Below are 16,662 nucleotides of genomic sequence, written 5' to 3'. Positions count from 1 at the left end.
ATATATATATATATATGCAGGCTTGGCACGGGGTGTGAAAGTGATGTGCGTCGTGTATCTACGTTTATGGGCCTTAACGTTTCTTTCGCGTTCACTACGCCGATGCCGAAGATAAACACCGGTTAGCGTTTTTTACTGAAGTGATCACAGCAGGTGATTTTTTTTGAGACGTTGTGGCTACCGCTTCGTTGGCATGCGCACTGTGGATGCAGTCATCCGACGACGAATCTGAGTATTCAGATACCGATTCCGAAGGGGGCAGCGAGAACGATTGGAACGACGGTGAGTTCATGCGCACGGCTATTTCCGCCCGCTGTGCAACAAACTAGTAACAGAGGTTGCTTGCGTGAAGACGTCTCTGGTTCTCTCCCTAACCAGTGTCCGGCTGTGCCACAGTTAGTGCCATGTTTCTTCCGGAGAGTGGTAAGCGGGGTCATATTGCTGCCGCGGTGAATCCGGACACTTGAGGGTTGTGCCGGGAGGGGTTACCATTTGTGAGAAGCCCTGGGGGAAACGCGTCGCCGCGGAGAAAGAAACAACTTCCACTTGCGCATTTTGGGATAGCCCAGGCGCACTGCCAATGGCGCTGCTGTGCGCGTGCGAGATAAGAAGCAGGCCTCGCAGTCAGACGCCGTTTTTCGTCCTGGGTGTACGTGTGGTGAGTTTCGTGTTGCTTGCCTGCAAGTGGTGGTGTCGGTGAGCGGTGCTTGTCACCCACGCGTGCGTTCGTGTTTCATCAGCCCAGGCCGCATCAGGTGTAGCAAATGACCCATTAGTAGCTTTCATTCCTCCATAATTGGTTGAGTTGCTGCTCGCAGGAGTCAGGCCGTTGCGCTTTGAACGGCTCATTCCGTCTGCTTTGTGTCCGCACTCTCTTCGTGGCGTTTTGCAGAAGGGGAAAGCGATTTCGGAAGCACGAACGTTACCGATCTCTCTGACTCCTCGCGCGGGCCCAGCCGATGTAGCAGTCCAGGGAGAATGAGTGACCCCGTCTGTCAGAGTGGCCCAGGGTCTACACAGCGCAGCTCTTCGGCAGCCCGTCTTCAAGGAGGACTCGTGGGGAAAACGAGTGAATCTTCTCGAATTCTTAGGCGACCCGCAGCTCAACGATTTGGACGGGAGTACCGAGCGACGAATCACACTCATTGTGCAAGCTCTTACCACACCGGCCACTCCAGAATTCAACGTCGCTGATTTCCGAGAGACCCTTTTCTCATCGACGTCCTACATGAATGAAACCAAATGCTGTAGTCGTTCTTGCAGACGAAAGAAGGAAAAATCCCAGTATGATCCATAGCGGCGCACCTTTTGTTCGATGGTCACGGGCGCGGGGTGGATAGCACAAACGAACGAATTCGTGGGCGGCTGCTAATGACTCCTGCACTCTGCTGGCTTCGTGATTCAGGGTGAAGTGCCGACAAGTAGAACCAGTAGTTTCGAGCCCTTCAATGATATTCGAAGCGCACTGTGACCTGTTACTGTGGTCTCTGTTCGCAGAAGATTTGTGAGCCGGAAAGTGTAGCTGATGAGTTTCCAGCTTCCCCCCAAAACAGCCGCTCGTGTAGCAACTGCCTGCGCGCAGAACCTTAGGTGAACTGGACAGCTTGCGCACTGTCGTCTGTACGCTGCCAGGCCGCACGAGAAAAATGATTACACGCTCGGCAATCTAGTGCAAATGGCGACGGGCAAGACTAACGAACGCGATCTACGGGCGACGTGGCTCTCACACTCGTGCATTCTACGGACGGCATGGCGGACATGCAACATAGAGACGAGGATCTAAACTGTTGCTGCTGAACTGGAAACACTGACTTTGGCAGACACGACTTCCAACAGGGCCCGGTAGTGTAAGAGGTGTGCTTCGTTTGAACAGGGAAACGTGAGACATGTGCTAGCAGGCCATGCGAAGTGCAAGCCATGGAAAATTGTCGACACAGATCGGCAGGTGTCTCTCCACGTGACATGGAGACGGCAACTGGAGGCATTTCTCCCGTTGTGATCCCTTGTAGCCCCAGCTTAGTACGCGACGGTTGTTGACAAGATCTTCTATCTCGAAGATGCCTGTTCCTGTCCCACAGTACATGGAAAAAAAATGTTACACGGTTCTATTATGCGGACTCGCTTGCATCTTCGTTTGCACCCATTGCGTTGACGAATTCACTTATTCGCCTACGAAGGATTCCCACGCGCTGCTCCCGCGTCAATGCCTTCCTTAGAAACACGTCTCTTGGAGCGCTGTGAGTTGCGGAGCCGTCTCTACCATACACGAATGCTCCGTCACTACCGTACCACCAGGTTTTCCATTCGTCGATGACAGTAGTTCCGACATCATCTTGTGCTTTACTGCGGTGAGCTGCGGCGTATCCGCTTTCGGTTCTTGTTCCCTTTCTCAAGGAAAAGTCTTTCCCACTGCCGTATGCTGCCCTCTCGTCCGCTGTTTCAGACAACCTCACGTCTTCCGAACTTCTCCCGGGTGAACACCCACAGTCCGGGTCTGCGCTCCTGGTGCTTGGTCCCTCCGTGCCCATGTTCTGAGTCAGCCCCCAATCGCTCTGACACCATGGGACGCCATCACATTTGAGAAGCGAGGCTAAACACTCCGCCGCTGCCCGTGCCCCAGAGTGCATTGCCCCGTGTACACACTGCTGACCGAAGTCACTTGTGTGTTCTCCGCAGAAGTAAACCAGGCTATCTGATAAACTGTTCACAAACTGTGCCTCCAGAAGCCCGTCAGGTGCATTCCTGCAACCACCCTTACTTTTCGTTGATTTAGAAGTTCGAGGTCTTTCATTCTCTCCCGGGCTGCAGCGTTTGTTTTCCATTGCCTCAGTAGCATCGCAACAGCCTGACTGATTCCCGAGCCCCTTCTCTTTTCCTTTCCCACCCAGCGGCCGGTCCGCCGGCCGGAGAAACTTCTTGACAGGTAGCGGAACGCTTGGGGCCCACGGGTGAGGCTGACTCAAGAGTTGTTGGTCCCTTTCTTGAGTCTCCTGAAAGAGAGTCAAATGCAGTCAGAGCATCCGCAATCAAACCCCACCCAAGACTCTGCCAGTCCCTCTGCACACATGATCGACTGTCGCCTTGCAGCAATATTCCTGCGTTCTGTAGGGAATGAAATTGCACTCAAGGCCCCGCCCTGTGCGAAGTGACGTGCAGCTAGTGCGGTCGTTCTACGGCATTCCTTGGCTCATGCAACACGACACAGTTCGCGGGCAGTTCGGCATGGGTCTGCAACAGCGATTGTGCATAACAGAAACGTTCTGCCATTGTTTGTCAGCTAGCTTGGTCTTGGACTGCTGCCTCTACAACTGCGTGGAGAAGCATGACACCGAGATAACGTGGAACTGCAGACTGATCTACCTCTGAGTTTTTGATGCTCCTTCACTATAACAGCCAAGCTCCTGAATCCATGCCCTATCTCAACTTTATCACAAGTGCCCCAATGATGACAACAAGGTGTACTACACAACTGAATCACAAACTGAAAAAATGGATTTCAGCGACCCACACGCATTCGCACAGCAACCGGAAGAACGAGCCCGAGGGACGCCGCCGACAGCGGTCGCCAAACGGGCTTCCTACACGCCTGCGCAGATACGGCTATATACTGAGACCCCCGCGGACCACCGAGAGCACGGGCTCGTGCAACGAACGCCTGTTTGAACACCCAGCTCCAAGGAGAAAGCACGTTCCCTAGGTCAAGTACACTAAGCACCACAACCCAGCAACCGCCAGCTATGTCAGGCAAACGCTGGAGTTTCCTTGACTCTAGCGATCAATAGCCATGATTATACACAAACCAGTGTACACCCTGCAGAAGCAATACGATGTCCCTTTCGGAAAAAAAAGAGACGCTGAGTCTCAAATCACAGCGACTCCTAGGCCTACTTTCGACGGAAATCCGTATGAGCAGTAATAGAGAGGGTCTTCATCCCAGCGGGTGACAATCGCTTGAACGGGCCACGGCTTTTTCTTGAGGTTGAACATGCGTTTTAGCACAAGACAGCATTCATCAACCACTTCTTGGTCTGAAACTCTTTTCCTGGTATGGTTCTTCTGACCACTGCTGCTGACCTCGTTCCTTTCTGCCCACAACTCCCAGTGATCTGCTTCATCCCAATCGTCTTCTGCGCTGCTCAGAGTTCCATCAAGCTCGCTTTCGTTGTCACTCTTCTTTCCGTGAGAAGGCTGGTCATCAACGGAGTGACCACTGAAATGCGAAGACTGGCCTCCACCACCTAAATCGCTTCTGCTCCGGCTGCTTCGCAAGGCTGCCCCGCAGCACGGCACCTCTATTGTCGGATCTGTTCCACTAACACGCTGCGGCAATGGCAGCTGGGCGTTACCGTTTCGATGTTGTTCAGAAAAACATGCGGACTTCCGAGAAGCTTCTTCCGTAGCACGGGACTCGCATGTGAAGCCGCCGCTGCTCTCTTGCATGGTACCTCGTACCCATGGACAACTTGTAACTGCAGCTAAGTTCTCAGTATCAGCAACACTCGCAGTCTCGTCGTTACCTCCTGCCATATTGTCTATCCGTCCCATCACGCCACTTTCTCTCTTCGTCTCCGCCTCGGATTGAAAAAGGCTCCCGGTGACTCGTTTTGAGGGGAAGTCCAGCAGAAAACAATCTCCTCGACTACCGGTGGATTTCCTCCGAGCTGATCTTCTGACTTTTCGTCTCTCTCGGAGGCGGCGAACAAAGTCCCAGCGATAGTTGCCGAAGCTGTGGGCGACCAGGCAGTTTGCTTTGCCGAAAGCGTGGAGATTCATAAACTGAAATAGAGGTGTGAACGAGGGATTGAGGAAGGGGGCTGACGGAGGCCAAAAAACCCTGTACAGAAAAGAACTCCAACCACGCAGAACATGCCTGTCTTCTCAAGATAGCGCCACCCTAAACCCTCCTACCTGGTACAACAAGGTCGAGGTGCTGGGACGAGCGGGTGCATACACAGAAGACCTTTTTCTGAGTGGCCGAGAAAAAATACGACCAAAGAGTGGATGGCTGGTACAGCAGACTGAATCACACGCGTCCACAGCGGAGCACATTTCTAGCAACCTCTGCACAAGAGAAACCATGGCGCTGTAACTGCGAGAGAATGAAGTAGTTGCCACACACTCGAACCTTCTCCCTCACTCACTCCGTAAATCTTAGGACGACCTTATTATGCGAGCCTGCTCCCCATCTTCGAATGGCTGCTTGCTTTTCGGAGGAAAGTGGTGGGCTGAAGGTGATAACATTTTTCTTGAGAACTCCAATTGGGACCGCCACGATGCATTTGAGCGCGTAGACGTCCTCAGCGTACATACACTCGCAGCTGCTGCTTTCATATTTATCGTGCTTCCTCGTGGCAGCCTCGCTTTCTATTTGAGAAACATTTTGTTTCGAAGTTGCCTGATCCCTTTTCGGTCCGCTTCCGGAACTCTCTTGCTTCGGTAAACACTGGGGATTCTGCTCTTCAGGCGCGTACAGGAGTGGCCCCTGTACTCCAGCGGCCAGGGCTACCTCTGTATGCCGTCCGCCTGTGCTGTCCTCCTCCTCCTGCTCATCCGTGTGGTCCCGGGGTTGTCGTTCTTCTCGAATGGAGTCTTCCCTGTTTACCGTATCTTGCTGCCTAAGAATGGGAGTTGCTATAGTCCCCGTCCGGTTGTCACCTGCTCCTGTCACGTTTCCTTCTCTCTCTGTTGTTTCATTTTCCCCGTTCCGCGGTTCCCCGACCGGCACTGCAGTTGGGACATTCCTCTCCGTCTCCTGCCCGTCGGTGCGCCCGGGTAACTGCGAGCCTTTGACCTTCTCCAAGACACCCTTCGGCGGTACCCGTTCGTCCTCACTGTCTGTTTGCTCCTTCTCGCTACACACCTTTTTCCCGGGGTCCGCTATTCGTGTCTTCTCGTCTTTCTCTTCCTTCCGTTTACACCCTGAAAGCTCGGTCCGTTCTCTGGCTTCAGCGTGTTCCGCCACTCCTGCAGCCGGCTCCTCCACTCTTCCGCCGGACAACGGCAGAGAAGCTGGGGCTGAAGCAAAACAGCGCTGAGGCCCCGCAACTGAGGGAAGAGACTGCTCTTCTTTTTGTGCCTTGCCGGACGTCAGTGCGCTTGCACAGCGCTCCGTATCGCCGTTGTTTCCTCCACATGCAGAAAGGCTCGCCTGCATATCAAGTTGTGTGTCAGCGCGCCTCCCGCCTTCTACGTTGTTGTAGTAGCGCCGCAGAGATATTCTGACTCCGCTGTAGGGTAGCCCCACCCAGGGCCAGTACAGCGGATCGTTTGCGCACGCATTCACGTACGCTTCATGGCTTTCCAGTTCTTCTGCGACACTGCTGCCAGGTATGCCATCGCGTGAATGTGTAGAGGTAGATTCGCGGTCACTGCCATGAGTCTTGGCCGAGCAACCGACATGAAATTCTGTCTCAGTATGTGCCTTCTCCGGCAGAACGGTGCTCCGGCAAGTCATGCCGCTCTCTTCCGAAGCGTGCTGCTCTGTCTCCTCTCCGGGCAATGTGCGAAGGCTACCGGATAGCACTTTCAGATTTCGACTGTAACCGCCAGGGGTCTCTAGACCAAACTGATCTATCCTTGTAGCCGTGGCGCTTCCACAGTCTACCCTAGTCGACTTGTCCATGCCTGAGAAGCCCAAAGCAGATTTCAAGATGGTACAGGCAGTCTCCACATCGCTTTCAACTTCTGAGGAAGAAGAGTCGTTGCCATCTGAGGGTTTGTTCTTGCGTCCTTTAGACTGCCCTTCGTGCTGTGACGCGTCCTGCAGAGAATCCTCTCTTCTTTCGGGCGAGTGACACGGGAGCTTGGAAGTCCAATCAGATAGCAGTGAGGGCAACTGCGAATTGCTCTCCATCACTCTGGCGCTGTCCTCACACTTGGCAGGAACCAAGCTGATGTGCCGAGCCTGGTAACCTAGGACAGCGCAGTCCAAAAGCCCAAATGTTTGGATGAGAAGTGTCGGAAGCCACTTGTAACCCTGAAACCATGCGCCGACACACACAGCACGGCGAACCAAGTGGATCAAGAGGTGCATCAACCGCGGCGCCTCACCAGGCGGCGGGTCGCAAGATGCCGTAACAACGCCACGCGCCGCATGGGCTTCAGACTTGTGACCGGGTGCTAGAGTGACCACACACACAGATCAGCCCAAAAGTAAGCCGCTGCTTTGTGAGCCTTAACCCCGATGACAGAAGAAACCCTGAACCCGACTGCGTTCGTGCAGAAGAGAGCCTGTCTCGCGCCCATTCAAACAATGTACAAAAATGCACACACTAATTCGAGCTTTGAGCCGACTTACACCGCCAGCAGTCCTTCGATAACTTATGCAATATCAACGTCAAGTTCGGCGGCACGTCAACACGGTGAAGCAACGGGAACCCAGCTACATGCTGGGACTGCGGACAGCTTGGCTTTGTAGTTGTCAACCCGAAGCGCAGCAGACTCTAACTCGAAAGCATCATCAGACGTTATGATGCTCCACTGGCACGCGCTTGACGAACGACATAGTAGACAGCAAGCCGTACAGACGGGTGTCTCGGTTTCAACGTCTGGTTTGCCTGCACGGGATCACCAGTACCCTGTATACGGAAGCACTGGACAGCGGCACGCGCCGGCAGCTGGGCTTCAAGGTCGGCCGCAGCCCGCGTGACAAAGTTCCACAGTGCGAGGGACACGTACGTAAACAGACAGATCCAAGCATTCGTGCGGCCTACGCAACCTGGCCGCTCCTCGGACGAAGACGCGCGACCGAAGCCCAAACTGTGGAGCGACGCGTACAATAGTGCAAGGACGCACAACAGCAGGTGGTGCAGAGAACAGCGCGTCGGGGCTTGCGCTCGCCATTACGAGTGTAGCAAAGAATCGAGTTACTAGGTTCCCCCATACAGCTGCCAGACATACTACCTGAGGATCCTACCTTCGCAGCTGCCATCCTAACCACAGAGAGTCGGCCCGACGTCTTCTGATATCTCTGTGGTGGTTTCTTCTACATAGTAACTAGTAGCTAACTCCCGCACGACCGGGTACCTGCAATGAGACAAAGACTAATCCACGTGAGTACCGAATCGACCACCGGGTAACTCATTCTCAAGGAGAACTACTGCAGATGAACACGTACGCTTCTTCCGTCTGGTCTCTCCCACAACCCTCGCTGACTTCGTAGAAAGCAGCAATTTCAAAAGAAGACAAAAAGTACAGCGTGGCTTGGCAAAAAAAACCGGTGCACCGCCTCTTACATCGGCAAACAATCTATCTCCGTCCGCAGCCTCTGGCTCGAACATATGCGGGGTGGGAGTCCCATCAAGTCGGCGCCTGGCAAGAAGTGTGCTCTCTCGGCTCCCCAGCTGCTTGTAGTTTTCAGGCGTCAGGAAAGGAAAGTGAGATCTGCGGGACCTCTTCCCGTCTCCTTTCTTCTTGTTGGTAGTCCCTTGGTCTTCTTCCGTTATCACCCCTGGTCCCATCGCGTCATGCTTGTCGCTTGCCTGGCGTCCAGCTGTTTTTCCCTTTGCCTTGGTCTCATACGGCTGACCTTGGTCACTCTGGCCTCTCGTCGCTACACTCTTCTCCACAGTCCCACTGATGGTCTGCCTTCTCTCGCCTATGCCGTCTGCGGCTCCAGAACGCAGAGCGGAGCTGTTTTTCTCGTTTTCCTTCTTGACACATTGTTTCGCCGAATAGTCCGTCTTCCCTGGTTTTTCCGATTTCCGGCACTCAGCCACCCCGCTTCTCATTGTTTTCCCACGCAGCAGCCCTTCAGGAATCTTTATGCTCACCTCTTCCGCGTCCTCGTCGCTGCCTCCAACCAAGTCCTCCACCGAAACTTCAGCCAAGTCGCAAACGTACCCAAACGATCTTTGTACCATTTTCAAAATAATTTCTTCGTCTGCTTTCTCCCAATACCTGCTACTGGTAAGACGGCTGAAAGACGAGCCTCCCACGGCTTCAGAACCGGCCCTGTTCTCGCGTCTTTCTGCTGGCTGACGGAGAAATGCTTCTCCGCCCGCGGCACTTGGGCTTTCGTTGTCACCGCCCGCTTGCGCGTCCTGCTGTCTCAAATCGACCTGTGCTGACCACGACACAGGGAAAATCTCTGCACCGGGAATAGGTCTCGCCACCCGTTCGAGATGAGAAAGCGCAGAAAGCTTGTACGGTGAAGACGTCTCAGGGGAGGATGAAGTGCAAAGAAGAGACGCGCCTTCGGAACAAGGAGAGCCCTGAGACGGAAGCTGTCTGTCTCCTGGTGTCTCTGCGGAAAAGTTATCAAGGTCAGAAGGTGATGAACGCGGAGACGACTCCAGCACTTTGTCTTCCTGAGTTACCTTCACGACAGTTTGACCCTCGCGACACATAAGATGGGCATCCTGTTTAGTACGTCTCCGCTTGTCTCTTGAGGCGCCTTTTGACTGACAATCAGAAAAAGAATCTTCTTGCAAAGTTGCGGTGGGACCGCTGTCTTCCGGCTTGAGTTCAAGCACACCTCCTCTCCCTTTTGCTGTAGGTGCCCTTCTTTTCCGTGAGAGAACACCGACATGTTCTGCCCTTTTGCCTACAGACGTTTCACTGATACCCTGCAACGATGCTGTAAATTTGCCCCTCTGGGAGCTGTCTCCACCTCCAGGTAAACTGAGACGTTTTTCCACATCAGCATACGTCTCACCAGTGGTACCAGCTGCCGGTCTGCAAGATGTCCGAACCGAGACACTTGGTCCTAGCGATGTATCCTCCAAAGTTGCCTGCCGTCCGCACTTGTGCACTAATGCGTCTGACATGGCAAGTTGATCAACTCTGCTACTGCATTCTGAACGGCGCAAGCCTCCCGTCGAGCATCCTACAGCAGAGCAAGGTGTTGACGGAGAAGTTGACTTGGCGCGCTCCGGCTTGACACTGTTCACTTCGTTAACTCGTCTTCTGCTTCTTTCATCTCCCTCCGACGTCGGTCTCGGAAACACTTCGGAGTCGCCGCCGTTACCTGGTCCTAGCACTTGACAGTCGTCCGCCACATAAGTTGCTGGCTGAAAAGCTTTTTTCTTTTTTGCCTCTGCCACTCCCTCTTGGTCACGTCCCGGTTTACGCGCCAACAGCGGGGTGTCCCTGCAAGTGAATTGGGCATCAGCCTGAGTCCGCTTCTCTTGCAAAAAGCTAACCAATCCAGGAGGCAAATTTTTGTGGTCTCGGATGCAGGCCCATGCACTCAGGACTGCAGTCTTCAAATTTGTGCAGTCAATTTTGCACTCGGCAACATGGCACCCCTCAAGACGAAAACCACCCCCTGTCCGGTACTTCCAAGACGCTCCGCGCGGCGCAGACCTGGGCAATTCGGAAGAGGCGTATAATCTGGAATCGCAACGAGCTTTGCTATCGTGACTCTCCCCCCGGCCGACTGCCTCTGCCCTGCAAGAAGCGCCCAATTCCTTCTGCTCCGAGGGCGCGGAAAAAGACAAGGGACGGCGAGATGCCGGGCCGTGAGTTTCGAGCGTTGGCAAGAGGAGCGAACATTGCGTCGGAATGGGAGACGCCAACAAAGAAACAAACGGGTCACTGGACTGCGATGGCGACGCCTGTCCGGCAGGTGGCTGTCTCTGCGGGCACAACGAGTACTTGTTAGGGGACGGGTTGTTGGCGTCCCGTAAGGGGGCACCACCGTGAGCAGGTGTCCCTCCCGAAGACGGCCCGGTGATTGATTTCGTATTCACGAGGGAACGGAAGGGCGAGCCTGCCTGACAAGAGTTAACGACCGGGCCCGGCGATAGCGGATTCGGAGAACTCGAGGACGAAGTGGGAGAACGAAGAGAGGGATCGGAGCTCGTGTCTGTTGCTTCCCCCGAGGGAAACTCCCGAACCATCCCGACCGATGATCGAGGGGAAGCGTCCGAGGTCTTGGAAGACGTTTCCGAGGTAATTGATGAAGATTGCGCGGACGCTCGAGAGCGGGCCAAGGGGACGGGAGTGCTTATCAAACTGCGTACGGTGTCGGGTGCATCACGACACGAAGTGGAGCAATGAAGAACGTGGGATGAAACGTCACAAACACCAGGCGTGAGACGCGCCGGAGATGTAGAGAGACAAGAGGAGCATACCGGTTCCGATCCCGGTCTGGAACACACACTCCGGAAAGGCGGGTGAGAAGAGTTGCATGCACCAAGAGAAACAAACCCCGGTGCGGAAGCCGCCGGCACAGACTCGCCGGAATCGAGTGAAGAAACCGGAACAGCACACGAAGCACCCGCGGAAGAGCAACCGGGAACGTGGCGGGCAGTTGATGAGCCATGCTGCGGTGGCAACTCGCCCTTACGGAGTGGCGAAGAATCCGCGGAACTGAAGACTGGAGCTAACGAGGCAGCGCTTACAGAGGCAGGCGCGGGGCCTCCTGATGATTCCGAGAGACTTGGCGCAAGGGATCCAGCGTGTACTGAAAAAGAAGTCGAGGCCCTGCTTAAGCCTTCTGAGGTCCCACCAAGTTTCATAGTTCCCGCGCACCCCGTTTCGAACGCCGCAGTCACAGTGGAAAGAGACGGAACAGCAGCAGCATCAGAAGCAACAGCGGTCACAAGCAGAGAAGCAGCTGGAGACAATAAAGGTAAAGGATCTCGTAAACGTGAAGAGCACGACCCAGGGAGAAAGAGATCAGATGCAGCTGACGATGACAAATCACAAGCGACTGAAGGCGCGACAGCAGACGGAGCCGGATCTTCCTCGGAATTGATTCTGAGATCGCTGGTTGGAGGCGAGCACGGCAGTGAGGCCTCATGGGCCGGACGACTTGGTACGGAGCTGCGAGTACAGCCTCCTTCCACGGGTGTGTCGCAACAGTCTTCTGGGGAGTAGGTGGGGACAGAACTGGAGACAGACGAAGAGTTTTGACGAGCGCCAAAACTCTTCAGCAACGCGGTGGAAGCAGGAGAGAAATCCAGAGGAGGACCTTGGAGAAGCGAAGAACTCAGGGGAAGAGGACTATCCAGCGAACATAACTTGCTGACTGACCCAGGCGACAAGAACCCTGAAACGTAGCATTTCTGCGCACCCTTTCCCTTCTCAACAACAGTAGAACAGCACGGATTTTTCTCCGATGTGCAGAGTGAAGCTTCAGTTTTTACTCCTGAAACAAGTAGACAAGAGTTTTCTGCGGCCTCACTCACGAATTCAGCAGGAGCGGGAGCCAGCGGTTTGCGCTCATCAGCTGGCAAAGCGAGACGAGCTGTCTCTGAAGAAGGAAAGCTGGAAATCTCTGGAGGGGACACTGCTCCTGGCAAAGTATCCTTTGAGACTGGAGGCAACTTTGGAAGAGGGAGGGAAGGCACGAGTTGCTCCAGAGAAGACACGTTATGATCTCCGCCGCTATGAAGGCTTCCCTCCTCACGGTCAGTGGTCACACTGACTGGGCCGCCTGAATCAACGTGGTGCTGCATCGTGAACGAAGCAGACAAGGATGGAAAACGCGGTGAGATTTCTGTCTCAGCGGAGCTGCTGGGAGAAACCCATCTCCTGTCATGGCCACGAGGGAAACCTGAAGAAGGAGGTGCAAGCTCCGTGGTTCTCCTCATACTAGAAGGACTCAAACATGGAGAGTTTGTCAGACAAGGCCCAGAGCCCACCCCCACGTAGTCGCAGTCCGAATCGTCAGCCGGAGAGCCTGCAGAGACTGAGAGGTCCTCACCTCCCCCTAGACGACCGGCAGCATCGCTTGTCTCACCGCGATATGGCGTGCTCTCAGTTGCACACATGCCGCTAGCCCCCGCGTCTGCGCGTGCGCACCACGCTGTTGCGGCGGTGTCATTATCTCCGTTGAACTGCGTTGTTCCCGAGTCTTCTGGTCGCACGATCGTGGACACAGAGCCATCTGTGTCGCGTTCACACGCACTGTCCGGCTGTTTCAGCTTCGCGAGTCCTCTGCCAAAGTTCTCTGCTGGGCTCGCGCTCACACAAACCGCTTCCGCCTCTGTTGGTCTGACTTCTGTGGCTCCACCGTCTTCGGAACCTGCCAAGGTACAAGCGCTGCCTCCGACAGCTGCGCCCACGGAGCCGGCAACACTAGGCCCTGTATCAATACCGGCAGACTGCTTGCTCACCGCCGCTGCATGAGCGTTGCCCGCAGAGGCACATACAGCGACAATTCTTGCTGGTGCATGGGCGGTCTGTGCGCATTTGCGAACGTTGTTGTTTTTCTCAGTAGGTGAGGCACCCGCAGGATCGTCCCTTCCATCAAGGTGTGCCACAGCCGACCTGCCACTGCCAGTTGGATCACCACCAGTTCGGCCGTCCCTGCACACTGGATTGACCCCTCCACCCCTGTGTACACCAAGGAGAGTACCGCCCCCGTCCGCAACGTCATTATCGTCAGCTGTGAGTGCAGTCACCGTATCACTGCTCCGGCGCGAGGTCTCCTCCTGCTGCAAAGAGGTAAGAGCGCACTGACCGAGAGAGCTTCCTCCCACTTGGGCGGGGACCCCAGGCGTCCCGAGAGCAAAAGTGGTCTGTTGTGCAAGGGATGAGACGGGCTTCGACGAATGAACAGACGATTGTCTCGAGGGAGAAAGGCACAAAACAGCTACGTCAAGAGCAGTTGTCAACCGGGTCTCTGATAGCCCACCGGATGCGTCTCTTACGTGCTTCTGTGTGCTACCGTTCACAGTCGCACCAGCTTCTGTTTCTGTAGAAACACATAGATTCTTTGGAGAAGGGGAGAAGGCGGGAAGTGGCCGAGAGAGCAATTCTGCCCACTTCTGACTTTCTGAAGAAGATTCGTCGCCGGGGCCAGTTGCACAAAAAACGCCGCAAGCGCGTCTAGAAAGCGACTCAGAGCAACCAGTCACTCCACGGTGATCTCTCGCTTCATTATGCACATGGAGTAGCGCGTCATTCCCACTTGGCACTTCGCCTCGGTCAGTCGAGAGGCTAACTCTGGCGTCACACTTTTTCGACACTCCGTCAGCTTCAGGAAGAGTCCTAGACGAGACTTCGCTTGCCTCCTTTCCCCGAAACCAACGTGTGTCCCCGGAAGAGTTAGCACCCCACCAAGAAACTGTGCTGTGACTGCTCACGAAAGAGTCTTTTAGCGATTCAGCTTCAGCTGAACAAACACCCGACAGCCCTTCACCCGGCGGAGAGGAACCGTAACTATCCCCTACAGTCTCTCCTTCCGCCTCTCTTGGACTGCCTTCTTCTCCTGGGCCCCTCGGAAAAGGAAGGTTCAGGCGTGGCGCCTCGCCGTGATTTCGCGTAAGCGTGCCCCGTGGAAGCTGGCATGACAACTTCAGCGGAGAGCCACAGAAGAGACTGAACAGATTCGCATTTCCCGCCTTGGGTCCTCCGAGTCTGCCATTATTGTGGCCTGCAGCGGGGGAGGGATAGAGGCTTGCCCGGAGCCAGAAAATCTTCGCTATCTTTAGTAGATGGAGTGGATATGGATGAAGACGACGAATACACTCGGCAAGAATCCTTCTCTGTCTCTCCCCGACTTCACTTCTTGAAAGGGCCGCCTGACTCGTCATGGCCGAACCAGGCCCTCCTTGCGACGGACTCGTAGCACCTTCTCCATCAGTGCTCATTTCCGAGTTTTCCTTGACAGATGAAGAAGCGGCAGCGGAAGACAGGGCATTCTTCCACAAATAGTTCTGTTCTGGAAAAGTCACTGCTGCCTGCCGGATAGGAAGCACGGCCGGTGCACTCGGCGACGCTTGAAACGGTGCTGTCTGAGCAATGCTGTCTTTGACCGGGAGGGGAAAACGCAGCTGTACGTCGGCTTGCGAAAGTACTTCCTTCCGAGTGTCCGACAGGGCACGAGTGTCAGAGGACAGGGCAGGCGAACCTGCATTACTGGAGACCCTGTCTTCCTTGCGTTCTGGCACCCCTACGTCCGGTCCTGGGGGCGAGGAGTAAGAAGGCACAGTGCACTTCAAAGTGTTTAGTTGACTCACCACGGTGTAAGAGCTGCACGCGGCACGTGCTATCTCCTTGTCTAAGGGTTTGTCCTCAGATGACCCCGGATCTCGAAAGGCAAGCCGGCGGCGCTCATCCGTTGAAGTACAGCCTGTCACAGGCGTGGACGGCACGATGGGTGTCGTAAGGGAAGACGAGTTAGCCGCTTGCTGTCCGGAAGGAATAACTGAGGAACCAGAGGAGCACAGCGGCGGCGCAGGCGTAGTATTCGCAGAGCGAGGATGCTGAGGTTGACAAGGCGACCCCCTCTCAGGTTCGAATGATAGTAAAGAGCTAGTCTCAGCTGGGATGTCAGCAGGAGCAGACGAAGATCCGGACTTAGCCTTAGTGCTTGGAGAAGTTGACGTCTCGAGCTGCTGCAAAGAGGAAGGTAGAGCACCAGAACTACCACCCAGTTGTGGTGGGACAGGCTCAGCTGGTTTTGCCTTTGCTGACAGTGAAGCAGAATCTGTTGGTGAGGGTATCACGCACGACGGGGAGACCGGAACCGAACCTGCAGGAAGCTGACACGTTTCCGAAGGAGGAAGGAGGCGGGCAGCGAGGGAGGACGGCAGGCAGTGGAGAGACGCAGTAGGAAACAGCGGCAAATACTGAAGCGCGAAATTACAGGGAGGTTGCCTTTTGTCTGCTCCGGCTGCGTTCGCGTCTGGCCGGCCGAGGGGATCCAAAGGGAAAGGAGGGAGCATCAGTGCAATGCGCGCCAAAACGAGAGGAGGTAATTTCGTGTAGATACTCGCAGAGATGACGGCAGCTGTGTAGATTCGCACTGGGCTTATCTCCGCTAGCATCGGCTCCATAGTGGTTCTCTTCTCATCGGCTATCGCGGACCCGCGCTTTTCCTCCGGTCTTCGCGTGGCCAGGAAAGGTGGACACAAAAGTCCAAGAGGATGAAAAGGAGGAATCGAGGACTGACTACGATCAACCACAACCTTCTGAGGGGAGTTTTCTGAGGTCAGTCGGGGCTTAGTACATTCCACCGTCAGCGTCCCCCCATTGGTGGTCCCCTCACAACACCGGGAAGGACGGTGCCTCAACTGTGAAGACGGCTCCCGCTTTTCTTTCTTCGCCCGGAGTCGCAATGTTACATAGTCCTGGTTGTTGGTGTTCCTCTGCGGAGTTGACGTGCGGCTGAACACAGCTTTCGCTGAGCGAGCTTCTGCTCCAGTTGGAGACGTTGTCTGCTTTTCCTCGCTTCCCTCTTCGCGTACACTCCTCTCTTCCCTCTTTTTTCTGCATCCCCTCCTGGCCTTCGGCACTCTCTCGTGTGCTCTAGATTTCTCAGCAATGGTGCAACATCCACGTTGTTTGGTGCAACCTTCCTCGGCTCTTTCTTGCCCGGCGCCCGCCCGCTCTTCCGCTTTCATCTCTCTGTCTTCATTCTCCCCCTTTCCCCTGTCCCCCGGCTCACTACTGCCGCCTGCTTCTTTTTCAGTTTCCTCCGGCAAAGTATCCGCTTGGTTGTGCGCGTTCTCACGTCTTTGTCGGAGGAAGGCCAATCGTACTCTCTCGAGGACGGCATCTTTGACATCCGATAGCAAGGCAACCCTAGCGTAGTTGACCGTCCTACCGCCCCCGTCAATCCATCGTGTGCCGAACACCATCGGCTCCCATACGGCTCCGCTGGTGCCCCCAGGCCCCCCCTTTTCGCCAGCATTACCTCCCGGCCCCCACAACCCGCTCGATGGAACCTGCAAGAGAGACGCGAGTTGTGGGGGCCGGGAGGTAATG

At 55.1% G+C, this 16,662-nt stretch overlaps 2 protein-coding genes across 2 annotated transcripts; one reads left to right on the top strand and one right to left on the bottom strand.

The window, feature by feature from the left end:
• Window positions 1-212: 212 nt before the first annotated feature.
• Window positions 213-1,508, top strand: CSUI_005365 (uncharacterized protein). Its single transcript, XM_068065541.1, has 2 exons — window positions 213-282; window positions 893-1,508. The coding sequence occupies exon 2, from the start codon at window positions 979-981 to the stop codon at window positions 1,192-1,194; it is 216 nt and encodes a 71-aa protein (XP_067922484.1). The 5' UTR covers window positions 213-282; window positions 893-978; the 3' UTR covers window positions 1,195-1,508.
• A 490-nt stretch (window positions 1,509-1,998) lies between these two features.
• On the bottom strand, window positions 1,999-16,555 carry CSUI_005364 (amine oxidase). Its single transcript, XM_068065540.1, has 4 exons — window positions 8,235-16,555; window positions 5,142-6,976; window positions 3,889-4,834; window positions 1,999-2,990 (listed from the first exon to the last, which is right to left on the bottom strand). Exons 1-4 carry the CDS (start codon window positions 16,533-16,535, stop codon window positions 2,109-2,111), a joined length of 11,964 nt encoding a protein of 3,987 aa, XP_067922483.1. The 5' UTR covers window positions 16,536-16,555; the 3' UTR covers window positions 1,999-2,108.
• Between the last annotated feature and the right edge of the window lie 107 nt (window positions 16,556-16,662).

This window comes from Cystoisospora suis, assembly GCF_002600585.1.
Source record: "Cystoisospora suis strain Wien I chromosome Unknown contig_2598, whole genome shotgun sequence".
NCBI lineage: Eukaryota > Apicomplexa > Conoidasida > Eucoccidiorida > Sarcocystidae > Cystoisospora > Cystoisospora suis.
The sequence above is the reverse complement of the archived record's forward strand: the minus strand, read 5'-3'. Positions and strand labels throughout refer to the sequence as shown.